The following is a 17,821-nucleotide window of genomic DNA, read 5'->3' as shown; positions in this document are numbered from 1 at the left end:
TTCCCATATGTTCTTTCATTTAGCTCACACTCATTAGACGTCAAGGTCCTGGAGATAACAAGATGAAAAACATTTACATTATGTTTTGGGGGAGCTTAACTTCTGACGGGCAGCAGGAGTCAAATGAGGGGCTAGAGAGATGGCTCAGCAGTTAAGCTCACTTGTGATTCTTCCAGGGGTCCTGAGTTCAGTCCCCAGCCCCCTCATTCTACCAGGCAGCTCGCAACCACCAGTAACTCAAGTGCCAGAGGATCCAGCACCCACTTCTGCCTTCTGTGGCTCCTGCATGCACATATGTACATATATTTGTACATGCACATACATGTAAATAAAAGATAAAGCAAGTCTTTTAAAAGTTGCATCAGTTATATTAACACTGCTAATTAGGGCTGAGAGATGGCTCTCTGGTTAAGAGCACTTGCTGCTCTTGCTGAAGTCTGGACTTCAGTTCTCAGCACCCACTCAGGTGGTTCACAAGAGCCCATAACTCCAGTTCCAGGTTATCCAACACCCTCTTCTGGCCTCCAGTGGTATCTGCATGCACATGTTATACACACATGTAGATGCACACTCATACATATAAACAGAAATTTAAAACCTGGTAATTAAATGGTAGAGGAACTATTGAGGGTATTGTAGATAAGTTACTTAGGTGGTGGTGAGGCTTCTTGGGAGTACTTAACTGTGGAAGGGCCAGTACTAAATAGGATAGCAGTAGTTGCTGCTATTTCATTTGCCTTGCTTAGCAAGAATAGATACATATACAAAATGGGAGTCCCATTTCTTTTGAGATTTCAACCTTGGGTACCATGCTGACAAGAGAGCCGCAGAGTAATCAAGGTGTTGATTGAAGAGGAAAAAGGACATATCACAATCCTAGACATGTTAGGGGTAACCTCTCATGTGGAGGTGTATTATAGTTTGATAAGAAAGGTAGATACTTATATTAATCTGCATTATTCCCTTAAGAACCCATATGCTCTTTCTTATGGTCAATATAAAAAAGAACAAACATTAGATAGAAGTAACTTACCAAGTCATACTAGCTACTGACTGACAGCCTCAGGATGTAATCGAGCACTCTGCCTCCCGAGCTCATACCTCCACCTTCCTTGCCTCCTCCCTTTGAGTTCTATTCCTGGTCACTATCTTCTCCTCTGCCTTCTCAAAGTCTGAGAACTGAGAATTAGCTAAGGATATTCTGGAGGCCCAGTAGGCCAAGTTGTGTATATTTTATGTGTAAATAATAATCTTGTTAAAAAAATGTACTACTTCCTTCATTGGATGAAGTATGATACAAATGAGCTTAAAGGGATTAGAAGAATCTTGCTAATGCAATGCATTACTCCAATCAATGCATTACTGCTTTGTGTTAATTTAAAGAAGATCAGCTGTGTGCATCTGTGTTAATTAATACATGTAATGGCAGGCTACAGAAGTAAGGGTGGTTCCCTGCACTGAAGGCTTGCACTTGGGTTTCAATGACTCAAGTGCACAGAAAGGTAGTTTGTTAAGTGTAAGATCCTTCATGTGAACCACATAACACCTCTGCTGCAGATGAAATTGGCCATCTGTTCTTTGAACTTTGCAATAGGCAAATCTCATAAATATAGTTTTGTTTGACTGATGGTGTCATCTATGTTTTAGATCTACTAGTTTCCGTAGTGCTTCAATATTTCAAGAAACATTGACACACATCACTTGGAGTTTCTGTTAAACAAACATCTTGCATTTTTCTCCCTCATCATAATCTCCTCTACTTTTTTTCTCTCTCAAATCAGAGTTGTCACGATGAGGAAGACGATGACGGTGAAGAAGAAGTGAAGAGCTTTGAAGTAAGATGGATCTTTCTAGAATTGCCTTTTCTCCATTTGGAGACATTGTTTCATGGCTTATAACGGACTTTTATGTTTCTTGCTTCATGGCTTATTGCAGCTTATTGTATCTAGGAACTGCATGTCAGAGCTGGATGGACAGACCTGAGTCCTAATGTTTGCTAAGATAAGAGCAAGGAGCACAGAGCAGTTGAATACTACAGTAAAGCCCATATGTCCAGAATGAGTGCACCTGGCAGCCCACAGAGATAAGACCATTTCAAATTACTCGCATCTCAGGGATGCTGTGGTCTGTAATTGCCAATAGACACACGAGGAAAATACCTATTGAAGAGCAACATGGCATCAAGTTTTCAATGATTCCATTGGTTTTGGATATTGTCATTCCTGAATCAATTGGCCTCCTCCTGACTTCTGCCCAATTAGGTCACTCATTCGGTACACATATGTAAGTGGTTGCCATGGTGCAGTTTGCTTGCATGAAGTAGAGGCCGCATCTTTTCTAGGATAGATTCCATTTCATGATTATTTTCTCAATCATTCTCAACCTTTAAATACTGCCTATTGTTTGAACTACTGCTTAATGTTACTTAACATTAAAGGAAGTTCATTTCATTCCCCACTTTGCTTATAGTGTACTTTTGCTTCCTTAGGAGACTAGCTAGCTGTTGTTATCTACCAATTTCTGATTTACTGTATTTTTTTTAAGAAAGAGAAATAAAGTAGAAGAAAATGGAGAGTAGGTTTTTCCTATTAGTTATATATATATATATATATATATATATATATATATATGGACTTTGAGCTAGAAGTCTGGAAAAATATGAGTAGCCAGCAATGAGTCCTTAATTCACGGTGGAAACGCAACATATAAAACCAAGGAATGAACTTAGACTATTCCATGACACTTCCAAAAATAATCATTGTGACCATCTCTGCAGCATTAATGTCAGTGTATTAAAAGCAAACAACTAAACAAAAGAGCAACCTAATTTGAAAATGACCCATGACTATTGCTGGCTGAGCAAAATGCCCTACGTTTAATTTCCTATACAATCCTTGCTAAAATAAGCGAGTTCTAGTCTTAAGTCCACCCTTGCTGTAAGGGGCAGGTAACGTAGAACAGCCCTGAGCAGCAAATGACACTGTTTTCCTTTGCGGGTTATCCGTTGTCTCCAGAGCAGCTGTTCATTGCTATTTTGCTTCTTGTCCTCATCCTTCCTTAAGGTCACAGGATCCCAACGCAGCAAGGTAAAGACATGTGTATGTGTGTATCTGTCTGGGTCTGAGTTTCAGTTGCTTGTGGCATTTACCTGTATTGGACCCAAAGTCTTGGACTCTTTTGTAAGAAAAGATCTTCAGAATCATTCTGAGAGTTTGTAGTGCTTAGTAGCCCTCCCTTGGTTTATTCTTCTTGCCATTTAAATGACTCGTGATTTGAAATTGTGTCTTCCGTGCTAACGCTGAGCTACATACGGTGCTGAATGAGTTTGGCCATCTAGTGGATAAACTTATAACTGGAGACTCTCCTGTACAGAAAGGGCCTGGGCCTCATCACTTTGAACATTTATGATATCTGTTTCCTTATATAAAGCAGACATGGTCAGCGGTATTACTGGCGAAGTTAGTGAGGTTGGCGGTTTCTTTTCTTTTTTTCCTTTTGTTGGTCCTTTAATTGGTACCTGGGGTATAGGTATCATAATTTTAACATTGGTTTTTGGCACTTCATTAAAAGAAAAGGACTCTAGATGACTATTTATGCCTCTTGGCATTATAAATATTTCATCTGGAAATTCTGCAAATAGGAGACATTTTGACCTAGAATTGCAAGATGTTTTTACTTTGTATGTTTTCTGTGAAGTTTGAATTTTATTTCCTTGAGGACATTTTTATAGGAAAGTTGATCATAAATATCCCGGGGAAGCAATGCTCTTAATGGCTTTATTTTTTTTTTTGTGTGTGTGTGTGTGTGACTGGTATGAAGCCTCTATTTACAAGAAACAAATTGCAATGCTTTAGCTGACTGGAATATATTGTTCCTATTACACATCAGGATCATTGTAATTTTAAAAATCCAAGTAGATAAAAATATCAGCTCCAGTCTCATAGACAACATAGTGCATGGCATATAATGGACATCACACTTAAAAACAAAGTAAACTTCCATAAGAGATAGCAGTGACTCCAATAATAACTTCTTACATTTTGATTTTCACTTTAGGTAGAGCGCCTCTGAATTGTTAAATGATAGAAACATGAGGGAACCTTCGAACGTTACCCAAACACTTGGTTTTCTGGGTAGCACCGGTTTCATGACCGAGAGTCCACTGATAGCTGCGCCAGGAGGAGTGGATAGGATGGAGCAGGATGAGGAGTATCTAGTCAAACAAATTATTTGGAGGACCGAATACAGTTTTAGGGAGATCTAAAAAAAAAAAAAAATGAAATAGATTTCCAAGTTCAAAGTTAGAGGATTTGGGGTTGTTCCTGGGAAGGGCTAGCCTGACAGATGTGGTGTTCAGAGTGTAGGATGTGGGTCAAGACAGGGAAAAGAATCAGCCACAGCACAGAGCTGGGGCAGAGGGAAAGGAAGGCTGCCTTCAGGGCTAGAGGGATGGTCAAGTTCATCTGACAGTGGAACCTGATTGTTAATCCCCAAGTAGGAGAAGTGGACCAGCAGCTTTGACCAGCCCAGCCCGAGACAGAAGTTGCTGTGCATTCATAAGTAAAACAGTAACCCATGTTTGGGGATTTTCACTTCCATATTGGTAGTTTTATGGTTTCTATGTGATTTGGGAGATTTATGCCTACTTCAGTAACATGCCGCTCTTTGAAAAATGCATGCTATAGCATATATGCGTAAGTGCTATTACATTTTCTCAGAGTTTAAAAATAGGTTGTATGCAATTCTTCACCTATGAAAACCATTTACTCTGAGGTTGGCTGTGTGAGGCTACAAAAATGGGCGAAAGTTTAAACACACAAATGACTGATTACTTTCCTTATCCATTTAGTGATCCGTCAGATTGTTTATGTGGAGATGCCCAGTTGGTTGACAGAATTTCTGTGTAATCTAATTTGTGGAATTTTTCTTGTAAGTCAAAATGACTGAAGTATTATTTGGCAGTTTCAATAACTCATAGAATAAATTATGTTACATAAGCTTGGAAAGAGCAAAAAGTATGTGGGATCGGAATTTTATCCCAGTCCCTGGTGGCTTCTTAAAACTGAACATAGTTTCTACTCAAGTTCTTTGTGACATAGTTAGCAAAGACATCAAAAAGAGTATAACTATGCCTTAAGAAATGTGGTAGTATAAGAAAATTCCCTGGGTTGGAGAGATGGCTCAGAGGTTAAAGCACTGGCTGCTCTTCCAGAGGTCCTGAGTTCAATTCCCAGCAACCACATGGTGGCTCACAACCATTTGTAATGAGATCTGGTGCCCTCTTCTGGCCTGCAGGCATTCATGCAAGCAGGCATTGTCTACATAATAAATAAATAAATCTTTAAAAAAAGAGAAAAATGAAATTTCCCAGTGGCTAATACAAGAAAAATGTTAAAAAATCACAGAAAATAGCAAATGGGGACCAGAGTGCCAACTTATTTTCTTCTCTGTGCATCACCTGTGTGTTCTATTGGTGTGGTCCTGCTGAAGCTAATCTGGTTTAACAACCAAGTTTAACTCACCAGTTTCCTGCTTCTTCTGTAATATAATACAAAACTGTTGGCTTAGCCCATTTAATACCACAATAGTAGAAACCTTAATTATTCTTTTTTAGATCTGTAGGTACTTCAATATTAAAATAATAAAAAAAGACAATTAAATGTCAGAAAGTGGCCAGCATTAATTAAAAAGGGAGAAAGTATTGTTTCAGGTATTCAGCAAGTCAACTGTGATAGCTGAATGCTTTATTGACCTTTTCAGATTTACCAAACTCCGTGGAAACATTATTCAGATGGCTGGTGATATGACTTTAAGATAATGTGGGCTTGAGAGCCAGCACTCACTGGTTAAGAGGGCATACTGCTCCTCGTACTGCAGAGGACCCCAGTTGGGTTCCCAGCATGCACATAGGGCAGTTCATGACCACTTGTAGCTTCAGCCCCTGAGTATCTGACCCCCTCTTCTGTTCTCCATGAGCAGATCCATCATGTGCTCATGATTAAATAAAGCCCTCATTTGAAAAGATGATTCACTGAGCACCGTTCTATGGAAATACAGTTTCAAACCCACAGGAAATCTGAGTTGGTGAGGGCGGAGTGGTAACTGAGGAGGGTAGAACACGGACTTCTCTTCTGGCTGCTTTTCTCATGTTCCAAGTAGATTCCACCCCCTTCTATTCCTTCCTGAGTTCCAATTCAAATATAAATGCTCTCAGGTATCTCTGAGGTCTGATTTTTTTTTTTTTGCACTTTAGATTCAGTACAATTTTTTGAGTCTTACTATTAAAATTTACTGTGGCTGAGCTGGCATTCTGGCAAGGGTTTAGAAGTTTTGTGTGCTTTTCGCTGGATGTACGTCAGAAGTAGCTAAAGATATGCCTTTTGTGATGCAGTGTCCACACCAGTACTCTTATCATGCTTAAAAACATGACACAAAGGATGGAGGAATCAGTTGAGGGTCAAACTGTCGAATGGGATAATAGACAGCAGTTCCCAACGATAACATAACATATGCTAGGACCCAATGAAGACCTAATTTTGAAGAACTCCATGTTTTCTTAGTTTTGAAAAACTAAATTGGATATAAGATATTCTTCCCCAAGTAACTACATAATTTGAACTCTGAATAGGTTTATTTAGCGGTAAGAACCTAAGAGTTAGACACAGAATTATGGTTTTAAAATGTCGATCTAGAGATTCCTTTATCAAGAAGATTAGAAATCTTGAACTCTTACCATGGAAGTCTCACACTTCCGGAATACAGACTAAAGCATCACTAATGAATCCTAGATGACCAAGGGCTGAGGAGTTTGATGGAACACTGATGCAGTCTGCCAATGTCATTTATTAACCTGGTGATCCCATACATTGTGTTGCTAGCCTGAGTTTCCTAGTAAACAAAAAGCACAAGCTTGTGTGCTAACATGTCATTTGGTTTGGGAATATCACAGGTCCAGGGAAATAAGAGTTAGAGAAAATGAGAAATGATAGAGGGAAGAAAAGAAGTACAAGAAGTACCCATAGCGAATGAACAGTACCATTGCTGTCTAGTGGTGGGATGCTCCAAAGAGGCTATGTGCAGATGGGTCAGTGGCTCCTGCAGGATGGGAAAAACGATGAGTATTTTCAATGTTTCTTTGGTAAGAGCAGTTTATTTTTCTATGCCTCCTGGTATTTACTGGTTCTTCCAGCCAACCACCAGGAAGCCATACTAGCCCTAGGTTGTCCAGAGCCCAGCACTGAAACCTGACTGTCTCTGTCATGCAGGGGTTTCCTTGGTGTGTGCTTGTAGTGGTAGCATCCAGATTTTATAATCACAGTCACATCTAGAGCCTTCAGGGCTCAGAACCAAGCTCAAGGTTTTGAGAGAGGAGTTTTTAGGAGGATGTAGGACGCTAACCTCATATGAGGAAGCTCCTGGGAAGCACGGTCATTTATATTATGTATAACACATCTATATGAATATGGAGCACTTATACCACTGTGTAGAGGCCATCTACTTAAAGGTAGAATGGCCTGTTTTAGTAATTTGACTTCATGTCTAAGCTTTTAAAAAATAATCTTGGATAAAGGTTTTCCTTGACCGAGTTTGTAGAGTAAATAAGAAAGAACAGACTTAATGAGAGCATAGACACTTGGATGAAACACCTGTGTTTGAATCCCAACTACACTACCTACATGTGTGAGCTGATGCCTCAACTTCCCTGTTTACAAAATGGGACAAATTACAGATATTATTGTACACAGGCATTTTAGGCATTAAATTAATCACTATATATAAGGCTCTCCAAACGCTGCCTATCATATGGCCATCTCTGTAAGGGTTTGGTGTTATTGTTGTGTTTTATAGGTTTTCCTTTCTCTAAAGAAAATCACAGAAGTTCATGGAGAGACCTTTCACGGCCAAGTGGGCCCAGAGCTGGCTATACAGTGCCAGATACCTGAGTGCACCCCTGGGTGCTAGGTGGTCTTCAGCCGGTCACTGCCTGCATATTCTCACTTCTTAGAATGAAGACCCTTGCTCTGGAAATCTGAGGGTTATATCTATTTCTTTCTGAGTTTTATGTTTGTACATACATGTTCTTTTTATTTATGAGGACAGTTTCACAATTGCTCAAGGCAGCAGCAAATTTTGATTATTCTTTATCTGAATACTTAGAGAAGATTAAGGAGAAAATAAATTTCTCTTGGTATGAATAAAAATATCTCACAGTAAAATATTGCATAGAAAATTTAATACTTAGCTTTAGTATATACATATGTACATTGAATTTCATCATGTGATGCTTAAACATATCATGTAGCTGTATGTAATACAGTAAGACAGAGAGGTAAAGTATTGCATACCACAGAGGAAAAAATTTCAGCAATAAATTCAATCCACTAACCAAATCCTTCCAGTGTGCTGTGACTATCAGCACATTGGTTCTAAGCTTTCTAGGGGCCAACTTGAAATTTCAATACTTGTTAATTAGATCAATAAACAGAAAGTCTTCTTTAAATAGAAACAGAATTTGTTTAAATTCAATGATACAGTGGAATCTATTCCCTGGGGACAAGTTGTGACATAAGGAAAAATGTCCTCAGCAATTCTGTCAAGGTAATTAAGGTTATGTGTGCCACCTGAGGATAGATTCCATTCAAGGATGGAAGGAATATGTACATCCCTAAGGTAACCTGTAGAAAATTCCTTCTTAAAGCTAAAGGGATATCCTCAGTTAGGAACTCTGAGCTGTATTGAGAACAGCCATTTGTCCAGAATTAGTCTGTTTTAGAATTAAGAGCCATAGCTGAGAACTGAGAACAATGAAAATCCTAGTTATAGAGTTGTGATCTCTAAAAGAATCAAATGATGAGTCAATGCTGAAAGTATTTGAACTCCCCATTTCCCACAAATTGATATGGCATCCTATATTTTTTCTCATGGTTCTGACAAGAGCAACTTGTGGAAGGAAGGGTTTGTTTTTGTCTCACAGTTGAAGAGCAGAGTCTGTCATGAATGGTCAGGCTTGGCAGCATGTGCACTCAGGAAGCCAAGAGAGGCAAATGTTGGTGCTCATCTCATTTGCTTCTTGTTACTCAATTTGAGCCCCCACCTTTGGATGATGCTGTCTACATTCAGGGTGTGCCTTCCCTCCTCAGTTAAACCCTTTGGTACACTTCCCATAGATCTAACCATGGCTTTATATTCTTAGTGGTCAACATTTTCTTCTTTTGTCACACTTAGTCTGTGTGGTATTTTCTTTCTCTATTCAAGAAATTTTAAACAAAAGCAAGTAGGAAATAAAGGTAGCTTTAAGTCAGTTTTATGCTCAAGATAAGGTATGTTGGCTTAATATTATCATTTTAGTCTTGACTCTGGAATCATTCTTCCAAAATTTTTTTTTATTTTTTATTTTTTTTATTTTTTTATTTTATTTTTTTTTTCAAGACAGGGTTTTTCTGTGTAACTTTGGAGCCTGTCCTGGAACTCGCTCTGTAGACCAGGCTGGCCTCGAACACACAGAGTTACACCTGCCTCTGCCTCCCGAGTGCTGGGATGAAAAGTGATCACCACCCTGCCTCTTCGGCCCATGAATGAATCTTTTTTTGTGGTGGAGAATAAATTCTACTGGATAGACCTGCTAGGAACTGTTTCAACCGAGTTGGTTGTATTGCTTAACATATCTGTTCTAAATCGGTTCTAAAATTGCTGAATCAAGACGGAACATTATTCACCCCCAAATCCCAGTGGAAATGATATTGGAAGAGGTGAGCAGTGAAATCACTGTGTCATAAATCTACCCTCAGAGCTTCTGACATACAGGCCAGAGCATCACTTCTGACTCAGTGTTTGTCTTGTCCCACTATGTTAGTGAGGCTTTAACTTAACCTTTTATTTCAGCAAAATATGCTTTGAATTAAAACATACACTTTTTCTTTTTTGTTTTCATTAAATAGATGTGGGCCCATCGAGCCATAGAAATTGCATCCATCCCATAGAGAAGTAGGATTCTGTGAAATTGTTGCAGTGTTTGAAAGTTCAGGCATAAAGAGAATGAAAGGTAGAGAATATCAAATGGACTAAAATATCCCATCTGATAATTATGATTTATTTACATTAATACAGTGTTGAATTCCCATCTGGCTTCATGCTGAAAGTAACTAACTATGTTTCCACAGTGCCATAGTCGCTAATCATTCCAACTAGAAGGGATCACTTGCAATATTTCAAGTTATGATCACACCTACATGGGACCCTGGTGTCACACTATCTAATCCTGTCTGATATTCATTCAAATTTTCTTGAACACTTCCAAATTCCTATATATCATGTATAATATGCTGGGTATTTGCTGTTTTGTGATTACAAGAGGCTTCCATTCTCATATAAACACTACAGGCTTTTTGTTAAGAAATTGGAAAGCATGTATCATTAAGTAAAGTTATATTCTTCTAAGTGGTTTTTTGTTTTTAAATAAAGCAGAAGTCAGCTCTATAAAAAGGCCAAGCTAAAGCTGGAAAACAACACAATGAGCTGCAGAATAGAACAAGACTCTCTTGTGGTGGTTTTCTTTCATTTATTTTGGCTTGTTTGCATTATAAACCAAGGCATCTCTCTGCTCTTCAATCCCTTTGTCTTCATCACCTGCTTTGTCCAACTGATCTTTAGCTTCCATCTTTCCATTCAGTTGTTAGTAATTGTGATACATTCCACCTCACCTTGTATTTTAAGATGCAAAAAACTCAAAATCAAACAAACAAACAAACAGATAAACAAAAAGAAGATACCAAAGGATAATCTGCAGTTGGAACACTATTAAGTGAAGAGAGGTTTTTCTCAAGAAGAATTCAGTTTCTGGAAAGTTCTTTTTGCTTATATTATAGCAACTATCTCATCCTATTTAAAGAGGAACACATGAAGACCTTATCGGAATCTTGGAAATATGAAGAAGACAGTCAGCTCAGCTGAGTTCTTTGTTTGGATTCCTAGGCTGCAGATCGGTAGGCAGCAGCCTCCGCTGCCCCCAAATCAAGGCCACTGAGAAAACTCTTTTTAAGCAGTCTGGTTTTCCTTGCTGTCTTCAGGTTAAAATACCCTCTCCTCTCCATCTTTGGAGATGTGCTGTTCTCCCCGACAAGGATCAAGGAACAGTTGAAGTTCATTATTATTTCAATTCTCAGCTAAGGGAAACCATTGAAGAACTGTGTGAGAGTCTTTATTTCTTCAGAAGGTTTTATTTTCCCACCAGCGGGGGAGCTTGAGGGTCTCTTAAAGAAGAGGAGTCACACTGTCACGAACTGCCATTGCACAAGAAGGAAATGTCCCTGAAATCAACCCCAATGGATCTTGAAAAAACACAGTTTGGTTAGAATAGCAGAAAGCTGATAATTTGGGGTAACTTTTGGCAATGAGAATGTCTTGTCTTGAGTAGCAATCAGGCTCTGGTGCTGCTTTTGTTCTTCCGTCCTTTGTAACTGGGACTGGCGAAAGATGAAATTGCAGTGGTGTGTCTGTAAGAGCCTTAGGGAAGTAATTCTGACCTGTAAGGGGTAGAAAACCTAAGATTCTGTGTCCCCAAGTAAGAGAGTTCTCAGAAGCCTGCCTCAAATGCTGGACATGATGGAGCACACCTGAAATCCACAGCCTTTGTAAGTTGAGGCAGGAGGATCTCAAGTTCCAGGGCAGACTGTGCTGCTATATGTCAGAATACTGTCAGGAAGGAAGGAAAGAAAGAAGGGGGTGCAAGGAAGCAAAGAAAGGAGAGAAAGAGAAAGAAAAAAGAAAGAAAGAGAAAGGAAAGGAAGGAAAAGTAAAAATAAAACCAAATATTTTCAAATTTGCACTTTGCTTAGGAAGCTCACATGCAGTCGGTTTGAAGGGAAAACATCATTTTTCCCCATGTAATCCTTAGTTTTCTAGATTTTGTTTATTTTGTGGCATGATAAAATATGATAGAGCTGGATGCAGTTCTCAAGGACAATGTACCAAGAAAAAAAAAACATAATCCCACACGGATCTGGCGAAAGAGAGCCCCCAGCTCAGTGGAACCAAGAGAAAATTTGCAACCTTTCTTCATGAAGCAGAATGGCTTTGGTTTGTTGTTGGTGATGGTTGGTTTTGTTTATGTGTTTGTTTTGCTTCTTTGTCAGTATTTCTCAGTTGCCCAGTGTTTTTATTATTCTCAGTTTCTTTTCCCAGAAATATTTATTAGTGTTGAAATTTAGTTGTCAGATATGAAAATGTTCTTTGTCTAAGGGGTATGTTTTTAAAAGAAGGTGACTTGTTGTCTTGTCAACTACCTTGGTTTCCCTGAGCTTGAGATTCCAGTGTGATTTCCATGATAAAGAACACAGAGGGAGCTTGACTTACCCCGCAAGGGGTCAGAGCAGGTCTCTGAGTCAGTCTACCCACTCTGGGAGCATGGGCAGCAGATGGTTGTTCTTATTTTTGTTGGTGCTTGTCTCACTGTCTCTCCTCTCTTTTCCTGGCTTTCTGAGGGTTGTCTTTGTATTTTTGGTAGAAGGATGGTTTTTTTCCCTGACCCGTTTGGCTAGTGATGATGGTAGGGGACAGTTCCGCAGAGGGATTGTTTCTTGACACTGTCTTCCGAGAGTCTCTTTGGAGGTGGAGTTGGTTGGACTTCCCGAAGGTGGTACCAGATGGACAGATGGACAGTAGAAGATTGTTGGGTCCAACAGGAAGAAGCAAACATTGATCACGAGTTTTAAACCACGACTGAAGAGCAGACAAAAGGGTCTTTTTCTTTTTTTTTTTTTCTGTTTTTTTCAAGCCCGTGTTTGTAATGACAGTATGGTTTTTGTGTGTCTGTGTGGTTTCGTTTCTGTTCCGTTTTTGATTTCTCAGGAAGAGGTTTAAACATGAAGGCAACCCTTTTAGGCGTTAGCATGGCTACAGACAAAGCTCAGCGGCCTCCTTTATTTTTCTTTCTCTGCTTCCATTTAGGCCTATCACATAATTTAAGAAAAAAAAATTATCACAGGAGCTCTTAACTAAAGTATGGAAAAAAACCAACAAAAACACCTGATTAATTTTGTTTTTGCAGCACGATATTATCAAAGATTTAAGAAACAAATTTGCCAGCCTCGGCGAGAACTCTCTGGTAACAGCATAAATGTCTGTGTTGGTTGCTTTTGATTTGAAGGTTTCTTTTCTTTCTCTTTCTTTTTTTTTTTTCATTTGTTTGAGCCCATTTCTCCCTTGCCCCCCTCCTTTTAGTTCACTTTATTTCTCATACTCTGTAATGAGCAAGCCTTCATTTTTTAAACCTCTTCCATCTTTCAATGTCTATTTTCCGTACTTTGGATGGAAAGTTGACGGCCGCACCGTTGTCATCCTGGCTACTGCTGCGGCGCCTACTGCCCTAGGTCACGTATGTTTTTGGCCGTTGTGTTAACGGACATGATACTAATTGAGCGTTTCATGTCCCATTGACTAAGCTTCTCTACCACGCCATTTGATGGACGCGCTGTCACAGGGCTCTATGCAACTTGCCTTCTGCAACTTATACTGCTTAGTTCCGTCTCAATTCTCCAGCGAACTGGATTGCTCAAGTGAATGATCATACCAGCCTTGAACTTGCTGTGCCTTTATATTTTCCTTTTGATCTTCTTTATGTTCGCAGTGGTAGCTTAAGTGGAAAAGAACAAACGCCAGCCATTGCTCTAGCGGCACCATGCAGTCTCTTTTTGTTACCTCCTGAGAATACAAAATATAAAGGCACATTGCTTCTCTTATTCTTTGGGGGGGCAGTCGGGGTGATCTGTGTCATAAATCCACAACTCAGTTGAAGCCTACCTTTTTTATCCATATCAGCTTTCAATTTTGCTTAAACCTCAAGAAGTCTAAGTTAATGTTCTTTTTGTTTTTGTTTTTCTGTGATTCACTGGTAACTTGCAACTCGAGCCATTTGCTGAGCAGTATCAAGTTATGGCCATGATCTAGGAGATTGCCAAAAATCCATGACCAACTCTGTGCACAGATGTATCAATCGGAACGTGCAAGTTTCAAAGATGAAGCGTGAAACAGGCTTTGGACTGATCAACCAATTAAAATTGAGAAAAAATGCATCCTGATAAATCAATATTAAAAGTATATCTGGAAAAAATATCAAGGGAAAAAACAAACAAAACAAAACCATGAGTTGAATATGTGCCTATCTGTTTGATAACGTTGGTGTTGAAATGGTCCATAATGTTGTCATAGAGCCCATACATGAAGAGATACCTAGAAATGTGGTCTGTAGAGAGCTGCTGTGATGTCTGATAGCCACTACATAAATGGTTGGGATTTGTGTTCAGGAAAAAGAAATGGAGAAACAGAAACTTCTCTACCAGCAAGCCAGACTGCATGACCGTGGGGCAGCGGAGATGGTACTTCAGACCATCAGTGCCAGCAAAGGTAAGGTTTGCTTCTGTCCCCCAGGGGCGCCATTCAGCACCAGCAAAGATGCGGTTTATTCATGTCCTCTAAGGAGCACCACTCAGCCAGGAAGAGTGAGGTTCATTCCTGCCCACCAGACGGAGACTACATTTTCTAAATGCTGTACCAAGCACAAAGTCTGTGTTCTAAGAAAACTTTATTTATATTGCAGATAGAGGCTATACTTGGTCCTTGAGCCATAATCTACTGAATTTTGGTATAAATGTCTAGACATTTAAAATGAATCATTTAAAATGAATAAAAGATTGTCCACTTCATTAACCAGTCATTTCAAGATTATTTCCCCACGTTAGTAACATCTTTGTGAAAACATTTTTAAATGTTCTAAATATTATTAAAAAGTTGCAAAATTAGATTACAGAATAAAATTAACCAGATACAATATACAACTCAATGAATGAACTTCTGTATAGTTTGAATATCCACTTGGAAGAGAACTATGGAGCTTCCCACTTTTATACTTTCAGTACCAGATATATTTTATGCACTTATCTACTATCAAAATATAAAATAATCCATAGTGGAGTTAATCAGTTTCAAATCTTTTTTCACTGCTCATGAGCGTGCAGAGCTTAGAGTGTAAACTGTTAAGTGAGATCATACGATCTTAGAAAAGACTGGGTTTTTAAAGTAATGTATGTGCTATTAAACCCTGTTGCCCCAGGTAGAGGTGAATTATATAAAGATAAACTACAACCAATAATAGACAACTAGTTTTTTGTCATTATCCAGTTAACTTAAAACTGAAAATATGCTTAAAAACAGTATATGCATATATTAAAAGGATTGAATGAAAATGGCAAAAGTTAAAATGTAATACTTTTGAAAGAGGCCAAGACATTTTCATTTAGGGGAGCTTTAAGTAGCTCATACTCATTTACAATCTTAATATAGATTATATATATATATATTTCTAGCTAAACTTTGACATTTAGTACTTCTAATCTTAGTATTTCAGAGTCAACTTCTCTTCCCATTCTTTCCTATATCTCCATGTAGTTTCTGTTCTTGAATAGATTACACAGAATGTACTAAAAATGCTAGGTGTGGAAGGTTGGTGTGGTTTTATTGCATCCCTGCTTTCTGGTACATACATCAGATGGCCCTCTTTCCATAACAGAGACTTATATGGGATAATAAGGACTTTAAAACAATGTCGTGGGGTTTTTTTTTATATGTCTGTTTGTTTGTTGAGGTAGCATAAGTCAACATCATGAGAGAAATGATAGGAATTCTATTGTTTCTATATTTTTAAGGAGACACTGGACCAATGGTGGCTGCTACTTTGAAACTTGGCATTGCTATTTTAAATGGTGGGAACTCCACGGTACAGCAGGTAACTCACATCATCGAGCAAACTGTGCAATGCAATTTGCATTAAAATTTCATCATCAGGCGGGGTGGTGGTAATGCAGGCCTTTAATCCCAGCATTCAGGAGGAAGAAGCAGGCAGATATCTGTGAGTTCAAGGCCAGTCTGGTCTACAAAGCAAGTACTAGGACAACCAGAGCTACACAGTGAAACCCCTGACTCGGAAATATTTTTTTTCATTAGCACATATCCCTTGTATGAAGTGCTAAACTTCATCCTGACATTTTTATTCAAATACCTCATATTCTACAACAGCGTTTTCCCTCTCACTGGCCCCCCTTGTCCCCTCTCCCATTCCCACTGACGGTCTTCCTTCCCTCCACACAATCCCCTCGGCTTTTATGTAGCAAACAGTACCTTCCCCTAAACCTTGAGTGTGCCTGTTTTCTCATAGATACAGATGCTTCCCGACTAGAAGTGGGCTCTTGTTTGATAAAATCCTCACAGGTGGAAACCATGTTAACTACCCCAGTCCTATGAGATGGCATAGCTCCACAACACAGTAGGAGTTAGATAAAGGCTGAGTTATTTGCCCACTAGTTGGTCCCAGTCCCTTGAAGCCAGAACCATAGTTCTCTGGTGGCCCCTAACTTTGTGTGAGACTATCACACTGCACATAGCCATGCTAGGGAAAGAATAAATATCAAATTCAAGGTATGCATTCTATGGAATGTGGATTCCTATTGTAGCATCATAACGTTGAAAAATTCAAAATGAAACCATCATGTATGATCTATACTTTTGATTTGAAACCCCTGAAATGTAATGACCTCATCAGGGATAGTTGTTTGGTGATGCTGAGTAACAAGCAATTGACAAGACGGACCTAGCCATTGCTTTAGCATGTTTTGAATTCATAATTAGCCAAAATACTGATTCTGGACCCTGAACACCCCTCTGACAATGGAGAAGAATCACTGAATGGGTCACTGCTTCCTGCTCTTCTTCAGTTCTGCCACTGAGATGGTAAAAGCTGAGAGTCTACCGTATCAGCACGAGGATCCTCAGCTCTCTATCACTGATGCTGCTTATAGGACCAACCAAGCCTGGAAACCTGTGCAGTATCCACATGAACCTTCAGATTTATGTGTGCTAGAAGCCTGAATGTCTAAATACTTAAGCAGTGACAGGAAGGAATTACCAATATCATTCTCCCAACATGGTGCTCATAGTTGCTCTTGTTCAGTTACAGCCACACTTGCCAGGGTGCATCAATCTTACTCCAATGGTTATCCTTATGTCACGGGAAAGAGCAATAGTAATGTTTGTGTGCATGGGCTTCTTTTACACCTTTGAGAATAGAAAACATAACTTGATTATATAAGCTTTACCAGCACATAATATTTATACATAATGGTAGGTTTCATTATGACATTTGCACACACACACACACATCATATTCCACCCTGTTACCCTCCCTTGCTCTCCTCCTATCCCACCGCTCCCCTTCCTTTTCCCAGCGAGTTCCCCTTCTGCTGTCTTGTCTTTTTCTTTTGATGTCCCAGTGATTTCAATTAGGATTTAATTACTCACAGGAATATGGGTGAAGGGTTACTCACAGGAGCACAGGCAACTTGCCAGCGGCTGCACGGCTGGAGAAAATGACTTTCCCTTCTCCAGCCACCTAGAGACCTAAAGACCCTCACAGAAGGACGGGCCCCTAGCCTCCTCCAAGATGGAATGTTGTGTGTTCCACGTCTGTGCAGGGCTTATGCAAGTAATCACAGCTGCTAGAAGCTTGAATGCATGACCATATCGTATCCAGCAGATAGTATCCCATAATACTCCACTCTTTCCCACAGCTCTTGCGTTCTTTTGTCCCTTCTTTTGTGATGTTCCTTGATGGGATGATGGAGATGTCTCACTGGAGGCTAAGTGTCCAAAAGTCACATAGTCTCAGGACTTCAACAAGTTATGGGTCTCTGTGTGTATGGGTTTTGTTTTGGTTTTATTTTTTCTTTTAAAAGCTAACAGTGTATTTGTGTTCACCAGCCATGTGTTTTCTGTG

General features: G+C 39.3%; 1 protein-coding gene across 3 annotated transcripts in view; it reads left to right on the top strand.

Moving 5' to 3' along the window:
• The window catches only part of Ryr2 (ryanodine receptor 2), a 574,535-nt gene that overhangs the window by 492,897 nt on the left and 63,817 nt on the right, over window positions 1–17,821 (top strand). Inside the window, exons 82-86 of one of the 3 annotated variants that reach the window (XM_026788348.1) lie at window positions 1,782–1,835; window positions 3,063–3,086; window positions 13,046–13,102; window positions 14,301–14,400; window positions 15,699–15,778. In XM_026788348.1, the coding sequence (XP_026644149.1) occupies window positions 1,782–1,835; window positions 3,063–3,086; window positions 13,046–13,102; window positions 14,301–14,400; window positions 15,699–15,778 (315 nt within the window). The remainder of the gene's footprint in view (window positions 1–1,781; window positions 1,836–3,062; window positions 3,087–13,045; window positions 13,103–14,300; window positions 14,401–15,698; window positions 15,779–17,821) is intronic. The other 2 variants (XM_026788349.1, XM_026788350.1) reach the window with 2 other exon arrangements.

Source organism: Microtus ochrogaster, unplaced genomic scaffold, assembly GCF_000317375.1.
Source record: "Microtus ochrogaster isolate Prairie Vole_2 unplaced genomic scaffold, MicOch1.0 UNK2, whole genome shotgun sequence".
In the NCBI taxonomy this organism is placed as follows: Eukaryota; Metazoa; Chordata; class Mammalia; order Rodentia; family Cricetidae; genus Microtus; species Microtus ochrogaster.
The sequence above is the reverse complement of the archived record's forward strand: the minus strand, read 5'-3'. Positions and strand labels throughout refer to the sequence as shown.